The 12,390-nt window shown below is 56.9% G+C and overlaps 1 protein-coding gene across 1 annotated transcript; it reads left to right on the forward strand.

The window, feature by feature from the left end:
* Positions 1–655: 655 nt before the first annotated feature.
* Positions 656–1,957, forward strand: LOC141478913 (non-structural maintenance of chromosomes element 3 homolog). The gene is given in 8 exon segments (XM_074167856.1): positions 656–675; positions 948–999; positions 1,097–1,160; positions 1,253–1,281; positions 1,283–1,329; positions 1,419–1,517; positions 1,649–1,728; positions 1,917–1,957. Coding segments are annotated over 8 exon segments (432 nt in total).
* The last annotated feature ends 10,433 nt before the right edge of the window (positions 1,958–12,390 follow it).

Below are 12,390 nucleotides of genomic sequence, written 5' to 3' on the forward strand. Positions count from 1 at the left end.
ACGCTTCTCCCAAACGCTTCTCCCAAACCCACCCTCAACACCCCCCATCCCAAAAGCCCCTCTCCCACCCCAAACCCCAACTCACTTCTGCCGCACAAGCTCTTCCCTCTTCCGTCACCAGCTTCTTGATAGCCCCAAAAACCTCCTGTCGCTCCCTGGAAGGGAAGGGCTCTGGTGGTGCCTTGCGAGGGGCGGGGTCAGCACAGGTGCTTTAAATCCCTTCTTTTGGTAAAACTGGCTATTTGGAGTGGTTTGGGGGAGTTTTTATCTTGTTTTTAACGGCTCAAGCCAAGCGGCGCGGCCATTTTGTGGCCCTGAGGGGAAAGGGGGCAGGGACGCTTTTCCTGCCTTTTTCACCACCTGAGGGGAGCCCTCGCAGGAGAGAGGGGGCGGGGCGAGTGCAGCCGCTGGCCCAATGGCGGCTTGAAGAGGGGACGGTGGGCGGGACGAGAGCGTTGGGCGGGCCAATGGGCAGCGGTGTTTGCCGGGGTGGGCGGTGCCGCCACGAGCGCATAGGCAGAAGGGGAGGGCGCGCAGGCGGCTCCCGAAGGGCAGCTGGTGTGGGCGGTGCTGCCGGGGGGTTTTAAGGGGTCCCGGGGGGGTTTGTGGCCCGTTTGAAGGGGGGAAAAGGGAGGAAGGGATGCGGGAGAGGGCGATGGGGATGATCTCGTCGCGGTTTGAGCCACCCCACCGGGTGCTTCTTTTTCCCTCAGAAAGGCTGTGAGAAATGTCCCCGAGGAAGCGCTGCAGAGTGTCGGGTGTCTCTCAGGTGAGGGGCTGCCCCCCCTCCGTGTCCTCTCTCCCCTTTCTCACCCTTTTCATTCGGCCTTTTCCCCCTCTTGTTACCTTTTCCCCTGCTGAGTGTGGGCTCCAGCATCTCCCTGGTCTTTCCCCTCAGGGGGATGACAGGGATGAGAATTTCAACCTGCTGGGGATGCGAGGCGCAGCCAGGTGCAGAGGAAGCTGGAGAGGCGCTCCCAGGATGAAGTCAATGAGAAGGTGGGGTGAGGGTCACCCCCTCCCCTCCCCTCCCTCTCCCAGGGGGATGTATCTCAGCCCCTCTGTTATGGGTATTTCCCCCATCCGCACCCCGCAGGTGAGCGAGCCGGTCCAGTTCCTGCTTGTGAAACAGCAGAAGGAGATCCCCATCAAGAGGGTGGGTGTGATGAGGGCCCCCCCCTCCCCCCCCTCCCCCCCTCCCCAAGCTTATTGTCCCGATATCCAGGCAATTCCCTCCCCTTTTTCCCCATAGATATCTTGAAGGAAGTCATTTGGGAATTTGGGAGATGCCTACTGGGAGATGGTCAGCCAGATGGGCAGGACCCTTGCAGCAGGTGAGGGGGGAAGCAAAGAGGGGCGTGGGGGGGGTATTTTCTTGGGGGGGCAAGGCTCCCTGTTAGATTAACCCTTTGTGCCCTGCAGGTCTTTTGGCTGCAGCTGGTGGAGATGGACACCAACCACCACATTGACATCCTCACCAGTGACCTGTCCCCCACCAAAGGGGTGATCCTGTGCTAGTGGGGGTCTTTTTTCCCTGCGGGGGGGGGGGGAGGGGGAGGGCATTTTGGGAGGCAGGCAGACCCCGTTAGAGTCCCCCTCCCTGTTCAGGGGGATGATACCCCTCTGTCGTCCACCCCCCGGGCCCCAGGGACACCCAGACGGCCAAGCTGGGGCTCCTCGTGGTCATCCTCAGCTTCATCTTCATAAAGGGCAACTCGCCCAGAGATGGTGAGTCATCCCCCCCAACTCCCCCCAGCCCTATCCTGCTTCCCATTTGTGGAACTCCCCTCCACTGACACCCCCTTTTCCAGGTGCTGTCTGGAAATTTCTTTGCCGGCTCTGGCTGCAGCCAGGGTAGAACATAATGGGGGTTGGGGCTTGTTAGTGCTGCCCCTCGTTAACCCTGTTTCCCCCAGGGAGTGACAGGAGGTTTTGGGGGATATCGAGAAGCTGGTGACAGAAGAGGGAAGAGCTTGGGAGGCAGAAGTGAGTTGGGGTTTGGGGTGGGAGAGGGGCTTTTGGGATGGGGGTGTTGAGAGGGGGTTTGGGGGGTTACAGAAAGGTGGAGTTTGGGGTTGGGTTTTTTGAGCTGGTAAGAGGAGTTTGGAATGGGAGGAGATTTTGGGGTGCAGGGTTAGGAAGAGGGATGTTCTTTGGGGGTGGGGAGTTTGGGAGATATTTTTTTGGGGGTGGGGAGGTGGGAGAAGGGGTGATTTAAGGGTGGGAGAGGGTGTGTTTTTTGGGGTCCCCCCATTCCCAGCCCACAGTGTGCACAGAGGGGTCTGTCACAGGGCCAGGGAGCGCAGGTCCCCCCAAAAGGTGCTAGGGGGAGGGGGTCAGAACTGCTGGAGCCCCTCTGCTGTGAGGACAGAGAGTTGGGGGGGTTCAGGCTGGAGAAGGGAAGGCTCCGGGGAGACCTTTCTGCCCCTTCCAGTCCCTAAACAGGGGGGGCTCCAGGAAAGCTGGGAAGGGACTCTGGATGAGGGAGGGGAGCCGTGGGAGGAGGGGGAAGGGTTTGCCACTGGAAGAGGGGAGATTGAGATGAGATGTGGGGAGGAAATGGTTTGCTGGGGGGGTGGTGAGAGCCTGGCCCAGGTTGCCCCGAGAAGCTGTGGCTGCCCCATCCCTGGAGGGGTTCCAGGCCAGGTTGGGAGGGGTCTTGGAGCAGCCTGGTGTGGTGGGAGGTGTCCCTGCCCAGGGCAGGGGGTGGCACTGGAGGGGCTTTAAGGTGCCTTCCAACTGTGACCATTGTGTGGTTGTGTGATCTCAAGAGCGTGCTGGTGTGTTAATGCAGGACATCAAGGTCTCTTCAGAGGAACTTGTGTTCTGCAGGCCAGGTGCCCGGGTGGTTCCGAGTCCCAGGATGAGGCAGCTCCTGCCGACAGTTCTGGCTCCGAGGATGTGACAGAATGGAAACCAGCCTTGTGGTGGACCCCAACCCTCAGAGGTGCGGACGCGTTGGTGACGTCCCCCTGGCCCAGAGACGCAGGGAGTTTTGCCACCAGCCTGGTAAGGATTCTCTTTTCTGCTGGAATGGGTGTCCCGATGGATTTCCCAAAGGATTGCCTTTCTGCTGGCTGTGTCTCTGTGCAGAGGGGTGCTCCTGACTGTGTGGCTTTAGCCCTGTGAGGGCTTTGGAGGAGAAGTGGCTAAAGCAGCTTTCTCTCCCTGGAGATGAGCAGCGTTTGGGTAGAAAAGCAGCGGTTGAGTCAGTAAAGCTTCTGGTTAGTGCTGCGCTCAGGCCGTGGAGCTCTGTCTCCTGGAGCTACATTTCCTTTGGAGCCATCATTTTCTCAGCTGAGCCTGTGCGAGTCTCACAGACTGGAGCCCGTTGGGGTGGTGACGCTGCAGCTGGGGTCCATGGACCAAGTCTGATCAACCTTCTGATGATAATAGAAGTTGCCAGTCGATATAATTAAGGGACATCTCCTTGGCTGGGCAGCCCCCATGGACCAGCAAAGTTTGGATGTCTTTGACTTGGCTGATGGCAGAAAACCCCCTCCTGCCCTTGTTTGTGCCCAGAAACTGTGGCTGGAGGCAGCAGGAGATGGAAATTGTCCCTCAAAAGCCCGAGATGCTTTTGGGGGGCAGGTGAGGGTGGGTCCCGTCTCGGTCCCCGTGACGACAGCAGCCGGGAAGCAGGTGGGTGGCAATTTTTCGTGCTTTGAGTGTATTTAGGCAAAAGGCCTTTGTTTTGGTGAGACTTTGGCAAAGGTTGCAGGGTCCGTGGGAGGAATTGATTGGAAATACATCCCCCGTTAATCACCTGGAGCTGCAGGAAAAGAAAAGGGGAGGTGGGAAGTGTCAAGGGGGATGCGAAAGCTGGGGAAATCCTTGGGCTTTGAGGAGGAGGTTTGAGGGATTTCAAGACGATTTGGGAAATGACTTTTATTCCTTTGAGCTCTCTCTCTGGCCACACAAAAGCTGGCGGGGGGCTTTCTTCTCCCCAGCTCTTGTTCTCAGGAGAACTGGAAAGGAATCCAGCCGGCTGGCATTAAATGGAGCAACTCCACCCATTTGGAGCCATTTTCTGCCAGAGAATTCCTAAATTCAAACATTCTCCCCCTTCCTGGGGGATCAATGACTGCGGTGGAAACCCGGGTGTTGACAGGGAGCAGCTGGAGCTCCTCCTAAAGCCACCGCCTGGTTTTTATGGTACGAGTTTGAGGTTCAAAACTGAATCCAAGCATTAAAAAGAGGTGGTGGTTGGACCCAAACCGGCGTGTCCGGGGCGCAGCCGCCCACTCCATCCCAGTTTCCCTACTGGGCTCCGCTTCTGCTGACTGATTTTGCCACCTGGAGTTACTGGGAGCTGAGGAGTTGAGCCCACAGGCCCCGGCTCTGCTTTTGCTTCCTAAAAAAGCTGGAAAGAGTAAAAAGGAGGGGATTTCTCCCTGGGGATTGGGGGAGGAGGGATGGAAAGGGCCCCTGGGGTTTCGCTTTGCTCCTTTTGCTTCTAGAAAAGCCCCAAATGGCTCAATCCCCGCCTTCTGCCCCGGGGCAGCCGCAGGGGTGAAGTGGTAGCCGGAGGGTCCATCTCCAGAGCCATGATTTCCCCGAGAAGAGGGAAATTTTGTGGGGGATGGAGTGGTGTGTGAGGAGGAGGAGGGCAAGGAAGGCTAAAGGAGGGTCTTGGCGGAAAGATTTTTATCCCCAGCGTGGTTTTGTCAGATTTTTTGGGCAGAACATCCAGGATTTTGGGGTTTTTTCGATGGAGGATGAGGCAAAAATCCACGTTCAGCCATCGGAATTGAGGGCGACCCCTGGGAAAACGGGAGGAGGGAACTGGGGGTGGGGGTGGGTGTCGCTCGGCCCCTTCTCCACAGCGTGTTTTTGGGTGGAGGGTACCCCATATGGGCCAGAAACCCCCCCAAACGCCCAGTGCTGTCCCAGTAAAGCACTGGTTTTGCTGACGTCACAGCCCGTTGCCGGCCTCCCGCGTTCCACACAACATTCCGAGGCGGCGGTCGCTCGCTGGCCGTGGCTGTGGCAGCTTCCTACCGCTCTGGAGAGTGAACCTCACCAGTTGGACTGTTTTTTGGGTGAAAAAACCCAAATTTTCCTGCCCGATGGGGCCCAAAAAGCCTCCAGTGGCCGAAGGGTAACGCTGGGGGTGGGAAGGGGCGGTGGAAGTTGGTGGCGGAAGACTGAGTGATGTTTTGCTGGGAAATAGGGATCGATTTTGCCCCAACTCGCCACGTTTTTCCTCTTCTGAAGCGTTTGTTGCGCCGTATCCATTCCCGACGTGCCTTCCTCCCCCTCCTCTTCCTCCCCCTTTCAGCCGCATCAATGTCAGGGACCAGTTCCAAGCGGAGCTCCCTGCCCTACGGGACAGGTCATGCGTGGAAGAGGAAGAAGACCGAGCCTCCCTTGTCTGGAAGCCCTGGGGTGACATGGAAAGCAACCCCGAGCCGCAGGAGAAAGGTTTGTCTTCAGGCTTTTCTTCTGGGAAAGGGGCAAATTCCACCTTTTCAGAGTTACTTGATAGGGCGTTTGGGTTCTCTCCCGTCTTTTCTTGGCCCCGTAGCGTTCGAGGGAAGGAGATGGCTAATTTTGGGGAGGAAAGTGGCTAAATAAGAACCGATGGTGCTCTCGGGAGCATCTTCCATGAGAAAAGGGGGGGTTTGGCGGTCCCACCTCATCTGCGGCCAGGGAGGAGTTTCTCTCTGGAGATCCCGCTCCAAAAGCTGCTCTTCCTGTGGCAATAGTTGGAATATGGGCCTTTTTTCTGGGCCTTTTCTGGTTTCCGGTCTGTTTTCTGCCCTTCCTCCATTTCCCATCCATCTCCTGTGGCATCTTTTCTCCTTCTTTGAGGAAAACCTGACTCGTTGGTGTTTTTTCTTGCCTTTGTAGTTTCAAACCTGCTGAAGATGGCCTCTTCCAGCGGCAGAGCCAGGGGAGGGCTGAACGCGGAGCTGGCTCTGCATTGCCTGCACGAGGCTCGGGGCAACGTTGCGGTAGGGAGCAGCGCTTCCCCCTGAAGAACCCGCTTTGTGACTGGTTTGAGCTGGGAGTTGCTCTGCGTTGGCTCTTCCAGGGGCCGGAACCTCTTTGCTCAAGGCGCCGGGTGCTGCCCGTGGCAGCGTTAAGGTCTGGTGGGGTGACAGAGCCCGTCCTGGTGCATCCATTGGAACTTGTTTGGATTCTGGGACAGTTGGGAGAATGGGATTTCTCCTGTGACTGAGGGACTCTGAGAGAAAACCCCAGATCTGCCCTCGCTGAAGCCCCGAGCGGCTCTGATTTGCTCCGTCTTCTTTGATTGAACACCACTGGGTTCCTGCCCCTCTCCACGAGGAGCGAGAATTGCCCCTTTTCCTCCTCTGCCGGAGGAACTGAAGTCCTTTTTTCCCTATTAAATCTGGCAGGAAGCTCTGGAAATGCCGCGCTCTGGGCCCCCCCGGAGATCCGAATGCCATCCTTTGGCCGATTACCATTACGCAGGTAAATGGGAGGAGAACAGATCCCTTTTATATTGGAATTATTCTTTAAAATGTTGGTTTTCGGTGGGGAAAATAATAGTTTTAATCCATTTGTGGGGCATTTTGAGGCAGGGAAATGCCTCTTGTAATAATTTGCCTGTGGCTGTTTATCCCAAGGCTCAGACACTTGGACCCCAGTGGAACAGCAGTTATTGGAAGAGGCCTCTCTCCCAACCCAGACAGCCCCAAAACCCCCCACATTCTCCCACCCGCACCAAAAAACCCTCTCCCAAACCCCCCACCCCCAAAGAACACCCCTCCTCCCAACCCTGCACCCCCAAATCCCCTCCCATCACAAACTCCCCTTACCAGCTCCAAAAAACCAACCCCAAACCCACCCTCCTTCTCCCAAACCCTTCTCCCAAACCCACCCTCAACACCCCCCATCCCAAAAGCCCCTCTCCCACCCCAAACCCCAACTCACTTCTGCCGCACAAGCTCTTCCCTCTTCCGTCACCAGCTTCTTGATAGCCCCAAAAACCTCCTGTCGCTCCCTGGAAGGGAAGGGCTCTGGTGGTGCCTTGCGAGGGGCGGGGTCAGCACAGGTGCTTTAAATCCCTTCTTTTGGTAAAACTGGCTATTTGGAGTGGTTTGGGGGAGTTTTTATCTTGTTTTTAACGGCTCAAGCCAAGCGGCGCGGCCATTTTGTGGCCCTGAGGGGAAAGGGGGCAGGGACGCTTTTCCTGCCTTTTTCACCACCTGAGGGGAGCCCTCGCAGGAGAGAGGGGGCGGGGCGAGTGCAGCCGCTGGCCCAATGGCGGCTTGAAGAGGGGACGGTGGGCGGGACGAGAGCGTTGGGCGGGCCAATGGGCAGCGGTGTTTGCCGGGGTGGGCGGTGCCGCCACGAGCGCATGGGCAGAAGGGGAGGGCGCGCAGGCGGCTCCCGAAGGGCAGCTGGTGTGGGCGGTGCTGCCGGGGGGTTTTAAGGGGTCCCGGGGGGGTTTGTGGCCCGTTTGAAGGGGGGAAAAGGGAGGAAGGGATGCGGGAGAGGGCGATGGGGATGATCTCGTCGCGGTTTGAGCCACCCCACCGGGTGCTTCTTTTTCCCTCAGAAAGGCTGTGAGAAATGTCCCCGAGGAAGCGCTGCAGAGTGTCGGGTGTCTCTCAGGTGAGGGGCTGCCCCCCCTCCGTGTCCTCTCTCCCCTTTCTCACCCTTTTCATTCGGCCTTTTCCCCCTCTTGTTACCTTTTCCCCTGCTGAGTGTGGGCTCCAGCATCTCCCTGGTCTTTCCCCTCAGGGGGATGACAGGGATGAGAATTTCAACCTGCTGGGGATGCGAGGCGCAGCCAGGTGCAGAGGAAGCTGGAGAGGCGCTCCCAGGATGAAGTCAATGAGAAGGTGGGGTGAGGGTCACCCCCTCCCCTCCCCTCCCTCTCCCAGGGGGATGTATCTCAGCCCCTCTGTTATGGGTATTTCCCCCATCCGCACCCCGCAGGTGAGCGAGTCGGTCCAGTTCCTGCTTGTGAAACAGCAGAAGGAGATCCCCATCAAGAGGGTGGGTGAGATGAGGGGGGCCCCACCTCCCCCCCTCCCCAAGCTTATTGTCCCGATATCCAGGCAATTCCCTCCCCTTTTTCCCCATAGATATCTTGAAGGAAGTCATTTGCCACCAGCAAATGCTTTGGGAGTTTTGCCACCAGCCTGGTAAGGATTCTCTTTTCTGCTGGAATGGGTGTCCCGATGGATTTCCCAAAGGATTGCCTTTCTGCTGGCTGTGTCTCTGTGCAGAGGGGTGCTCCTGACTGTGTGGCTTTAGCCCTGTGAGGGCTTTGGAGGAGAAGTGGCTAAAGCAGCTTTCTCTCCCTGGAGATGAGCAGCGTTTGGGTAGAAAAGCAGCGGTTGAGTCAGTAAAGCTTCTGGTTAGTGCTGCGCTCAGGCCGTGGAGCTCTGTCTCCTGGAGCTACATTTCCTTTGGAGCCATCATTTTCTCAGCTGAGCCTGTGCGAGTCTCACAGACTGGAGCCCGTTGGGGTGGTGACGCTGCAGCTGGGGTCCATGGACCAAGTCTGATCAACCTTCTGATGATAATAGAAGTTGCCAGTCGATATAATTAAGGGACATCTCCTTGGCTGGGCAGCCCCCATGGACCAGCAAAGTTTGGATGTCTTTGACTTGGCTGATGGCAGAAAACCCCCTCCTGCCCTTGTTTGTGCCCAGAAACTGTGGCTGGAGGCAGCAGGAGATGGAAATTGTCCCTCAAAAGCCCGAGATGCTTTTGGGGGGCAGGTGAGGGTGGGTCCCGTCTCGGTCCCCGTGACGACAGCAGCCGGGAAGCAGGTGGGTGGCAATTTTTCGTGCTTTGAGTGTATTTAGGCAAAAGGCCTTTGTTTTGGTGAGACTTTGGCAAAGGTTGCAGGGTCCGTGGGAGGAATTGATTGGAAATACGTCCCCCGTAAATCACCTGGAGCTGCAGGAAAAGAAAAGGGGAGGTGGGAAGTGTCAAGGGGGATGCGAAAGCTGGGGAAATCCTTGGGCTTTGAGGAGGAGGTTTGAGGGATTTCAAGACGATTTGGGAAATGACTTTTATTCCTTTGAGCTCTCTCTCTGGCCACACAAAAGCTGGCGGGGGGCTTTCTTCTCCCCAGCTCTTGTTCTCAGGAGAACTGGAAAGGAATCCAGCCGGCTGTCATTAAATGGAGCAACTCCACCCATTTGGAGCCATTTTCTGCCAGAGAATTCCTAAATTCAAACATTCTCCCCCTTCCTGGGGGATCAATGACCGCGGTGGAAACCCGGGTGTTGACAGGGAGCAGTTGGAGCTCCTCCTAAAGCCACCGCCTGGTTTTTATGGCACGAGTTTGAGGTTCAAAACTGAATCCAAGCATTAAAAAGAGGTGGTGGTTGGACCCAAACCGGCGTGTCCGGGGCGCAGCCGCCCACTCCATCCCAGTTTCCCTACTGGGCTCCGCTTCTGCTGACTGATTTTGCCACCTGGAGTTACTGGGAGCTGAGGAGTTGAGCCCACAGGCCCCGGCTCTGCTTTTGCTTCCTAAAAAAGCTGGAAAGAGTAAAAAGGAGGGGATTTCTCCCTGGGGATTGGGGGAGGAGGGATGGAAAGGGCCCCCGGGGTTTCGCTTTGCTCCTTTTGCTTCTAGAAAAGCCCCAAATGGCTCAATCCCCGCCTTCTGCCCCGGGGCAGCCGCAGGGGTGAAGTGGTAGCCGGAGGGTCCATCTCCAGAGCCATGATTTCCCCGAGAAGAGGGAAATTTTGTGGGGGATGGAGTGGTGTGTGAGGAGGAGGAGGGCAAGGAAGGCTAAAGGAGGGTCTTGGCGGAAAGATTTTTATCCCCAGCGTGGTTTTGTCAGATTTTTTGGGCAGAACATCCAGGATTTTGGGGTTTTTTTCGATGGAGGATGAGGCAAAAATCCACGTTCAGCCATCGGAATTGAGGGCGACCCCTGGGAAAACAGGAGGAGGGAACTGGGGGTGGGGGTGGGTGTCGCTCGGCCCCTTCTCCACAGCGTGTTTTTGGGTGGAGGGTACCCCATATGGGCCAGAAACCCCCCCCAAACGCCCAGTGCTGTCCCAGTAAAGCACTGGTTTTGCTGACGTCACAGCCCGTTGCCGGCCTCCCGCGTTCCACACAACATTCCGAGGCGGCGGTCGCTCGCTGGCCGTGGCTGTGGCAGCTTCCTACCGCTCTGGAGAGTGAACCTCACCAGTTGGACTGGTTTTTGGGTGAAAAAACCCAAATTTTCCTGCCCGATGGGGCCCAAAAAGCCTCCAGTGGCCGAAGGGTAACGCTGGGGGGTGGGAAGGGGCGGTGGAAGTTGGTGGCGGAAGACTGAGTGATGTTTTGCTGGGAAATAGGGATCGATTTTGCCCCAACTCGCCACGTTTTTCCTCTTCTGAAGCGTTTGTTGCGCCGTATCCATTCCCGACGTGCCTTCCTCACCCTCCTCTTCCTCCCCCTTTCAGCCGCATCAATGTCAGGGACCAGTTCCAAGCGGAGCTCCCTGCCCTACGGGACAGGTCATGCGTGGAAGAGGAAGAAGACCGAGCCTCCCTTGTCTGGAAGCCCTGGGGTGACATGGAAAGCAACCCCGAGCCGCAGGAGAAAGGTTTGTCTTCAGGCTTTTCTTCTGGGAAAGGGGCAAATTCCACCTTTTCAGAGTTACTTGATAGGGCGTTTGGGTTCTCTCCCGTCTTTTCTTGGCCCCGTAGCGTTCGAGGGAAGGAGATGGCTAATTTTGGGGAGGAAAGTGGCTAAATAAGAACCGATGGTGCTCTCGGGAGCATCTTCCATGAGAAAAGGGGGGGTTTGGCGGTCCCACCTCATCTGCGGCCAGGGAGGAGTTTCTCTCTGGAGATCCCGCTCCAAAAGCTGCTCTTCCTGTGGCAATAGTTGGAATATGGGCCTTTTTTCTGGGCCTTTTCTGGTTTCCGGTCTGTTTTCTGCCCTTCCTCCATTTCCCATCCATCTCCTGTGGCATCTTTTCTCCTTCTTTGAGGAAAACCTGACTCGTTGGTGTTTTTTCTTGCCTTTGTAGTTTCAAACCTGCTGAAGATGGCCTCTTCCAGCGGCAGAGCCAGGGGAGGGCTGAACGCGGAGCTGGCTCTGCATTGCCTGCACGAGGCTCGGGGCAACGTTGCGGTAGGGAGCAGCGCTTCCCCCTGAAGAACCCGCTTCGTGACTGGTTTGAGCTGGGAGTTGCTCTGCGTTGGCTCTTCCAGGGGCCGGAACCTCTTTGCTCAAGGCGCCGGGTGCTGCCCGTGGCAGCGTTAAGGTCTGGTGGGGTGACAGAGCCCGTCCTGGTGCATCCATTGGAACTTGTTTGGATTCTGGGACAGTTGGGAGAATGGGATTTCTCCTGTGACTGAGGGACTCTGAGAGAAAACCCCAGATCTGCCCTCGCTGAAGCCCCGAGCGGCTCTGATTTGCTCCGTCTTCTTTGATTGAACACCACTGGGTTCCTGCCCCTCTCCACGAGGAGCGAGAATTGCCCCTTTTCCTCCTCTGCCGGAGGAACTGAAGTCCTTTTTTCCCTATTAAATCTGGCAGGAAGCTCTGGAAATGCCGCGCTCTGGGCCCCCCCGGAGATCCGAATGCCATCCTTTGGCCGATTACCATTACGCAGGTAAATGGGAGGAGAACAGATCCCTTTTATATTGGAATTATTCTTTAAAATGTTGGTTTTCGGTGGGGAAAATAATAGTTTTAATCCATTTGTGGGGCATTTTGAGGCAGGGAAATGCCTCTTGTAATAATTTGCCTGTGGCTGTTTATCCCAAGGCTCAGACACTTGGACCCCAGTGGAACAGCAGTTATTGGAAGAGGCCTCTCTCCCAACCCAGACAGCCCCAAAACCCCCCACATTCTCCCACCCCCACCAAAAAACCCTCTCCCAAACCCCCCACCCCCAAAGAACACCCCTCCTCCCAACCCTGCACCCCCAAATCCCCTCCCATCACAAACTCCCCTTACCAGCTCCAAAAAACCAACCCCAAACCCACCCTCCTTCTCCCAAACCCTTCTCCCAAACCCACCCTCAACACCCCCCATCCCAAAAGCCCCTCTCCCACCCCAAACCCCAACTCACTTCTGCCGCACAAGCTCTTCCCTCTTCCGTCACCAGCTTCTTGATAGCCCCAAAAACCTCCTGTCACTCCCTAGAAGGGAAGGGCTCTGGTGGTGCCTTGCGAGGGGCGGGGTCAGCACAGGTGCTTTAAATCCCTTCTTTTGGTAAAACTGGCTATTTGGAGTGGTTTGGGGGAGTTTTTATCTTGTTTTTAACGGCTCAAGCCAAGCGGCGCGGCCATTTTGTGGCCCTGAGGGGAAAGGGGGCAGGGACGCTTTTCCTGCCTTTTTCACCACCTGAGGGGAGCCCTCGCAGGAGAGAGGGGGCGGGGCGAGTGCAGCCGCTGGCCCAATGGCGGCTTGAAGAGGGGACGGTGGGCGGGACGAGAGCG

This window comes from Numenius arquata, unplaced genomic scaffold (genome assembly GCF_964106895.1).
Source record: "Numenius arquata unplaced genomic scaffold, bNumArq3.hap1.1 HAP1_SCAFFOLD_126, whole genome shotgun sequence".
Lineage (NCBI taxonomy): Eukaryota > Metazoa > Chordata > Aves > Charadriiformes > Scolopacidae > Numenius > Numenius arquata.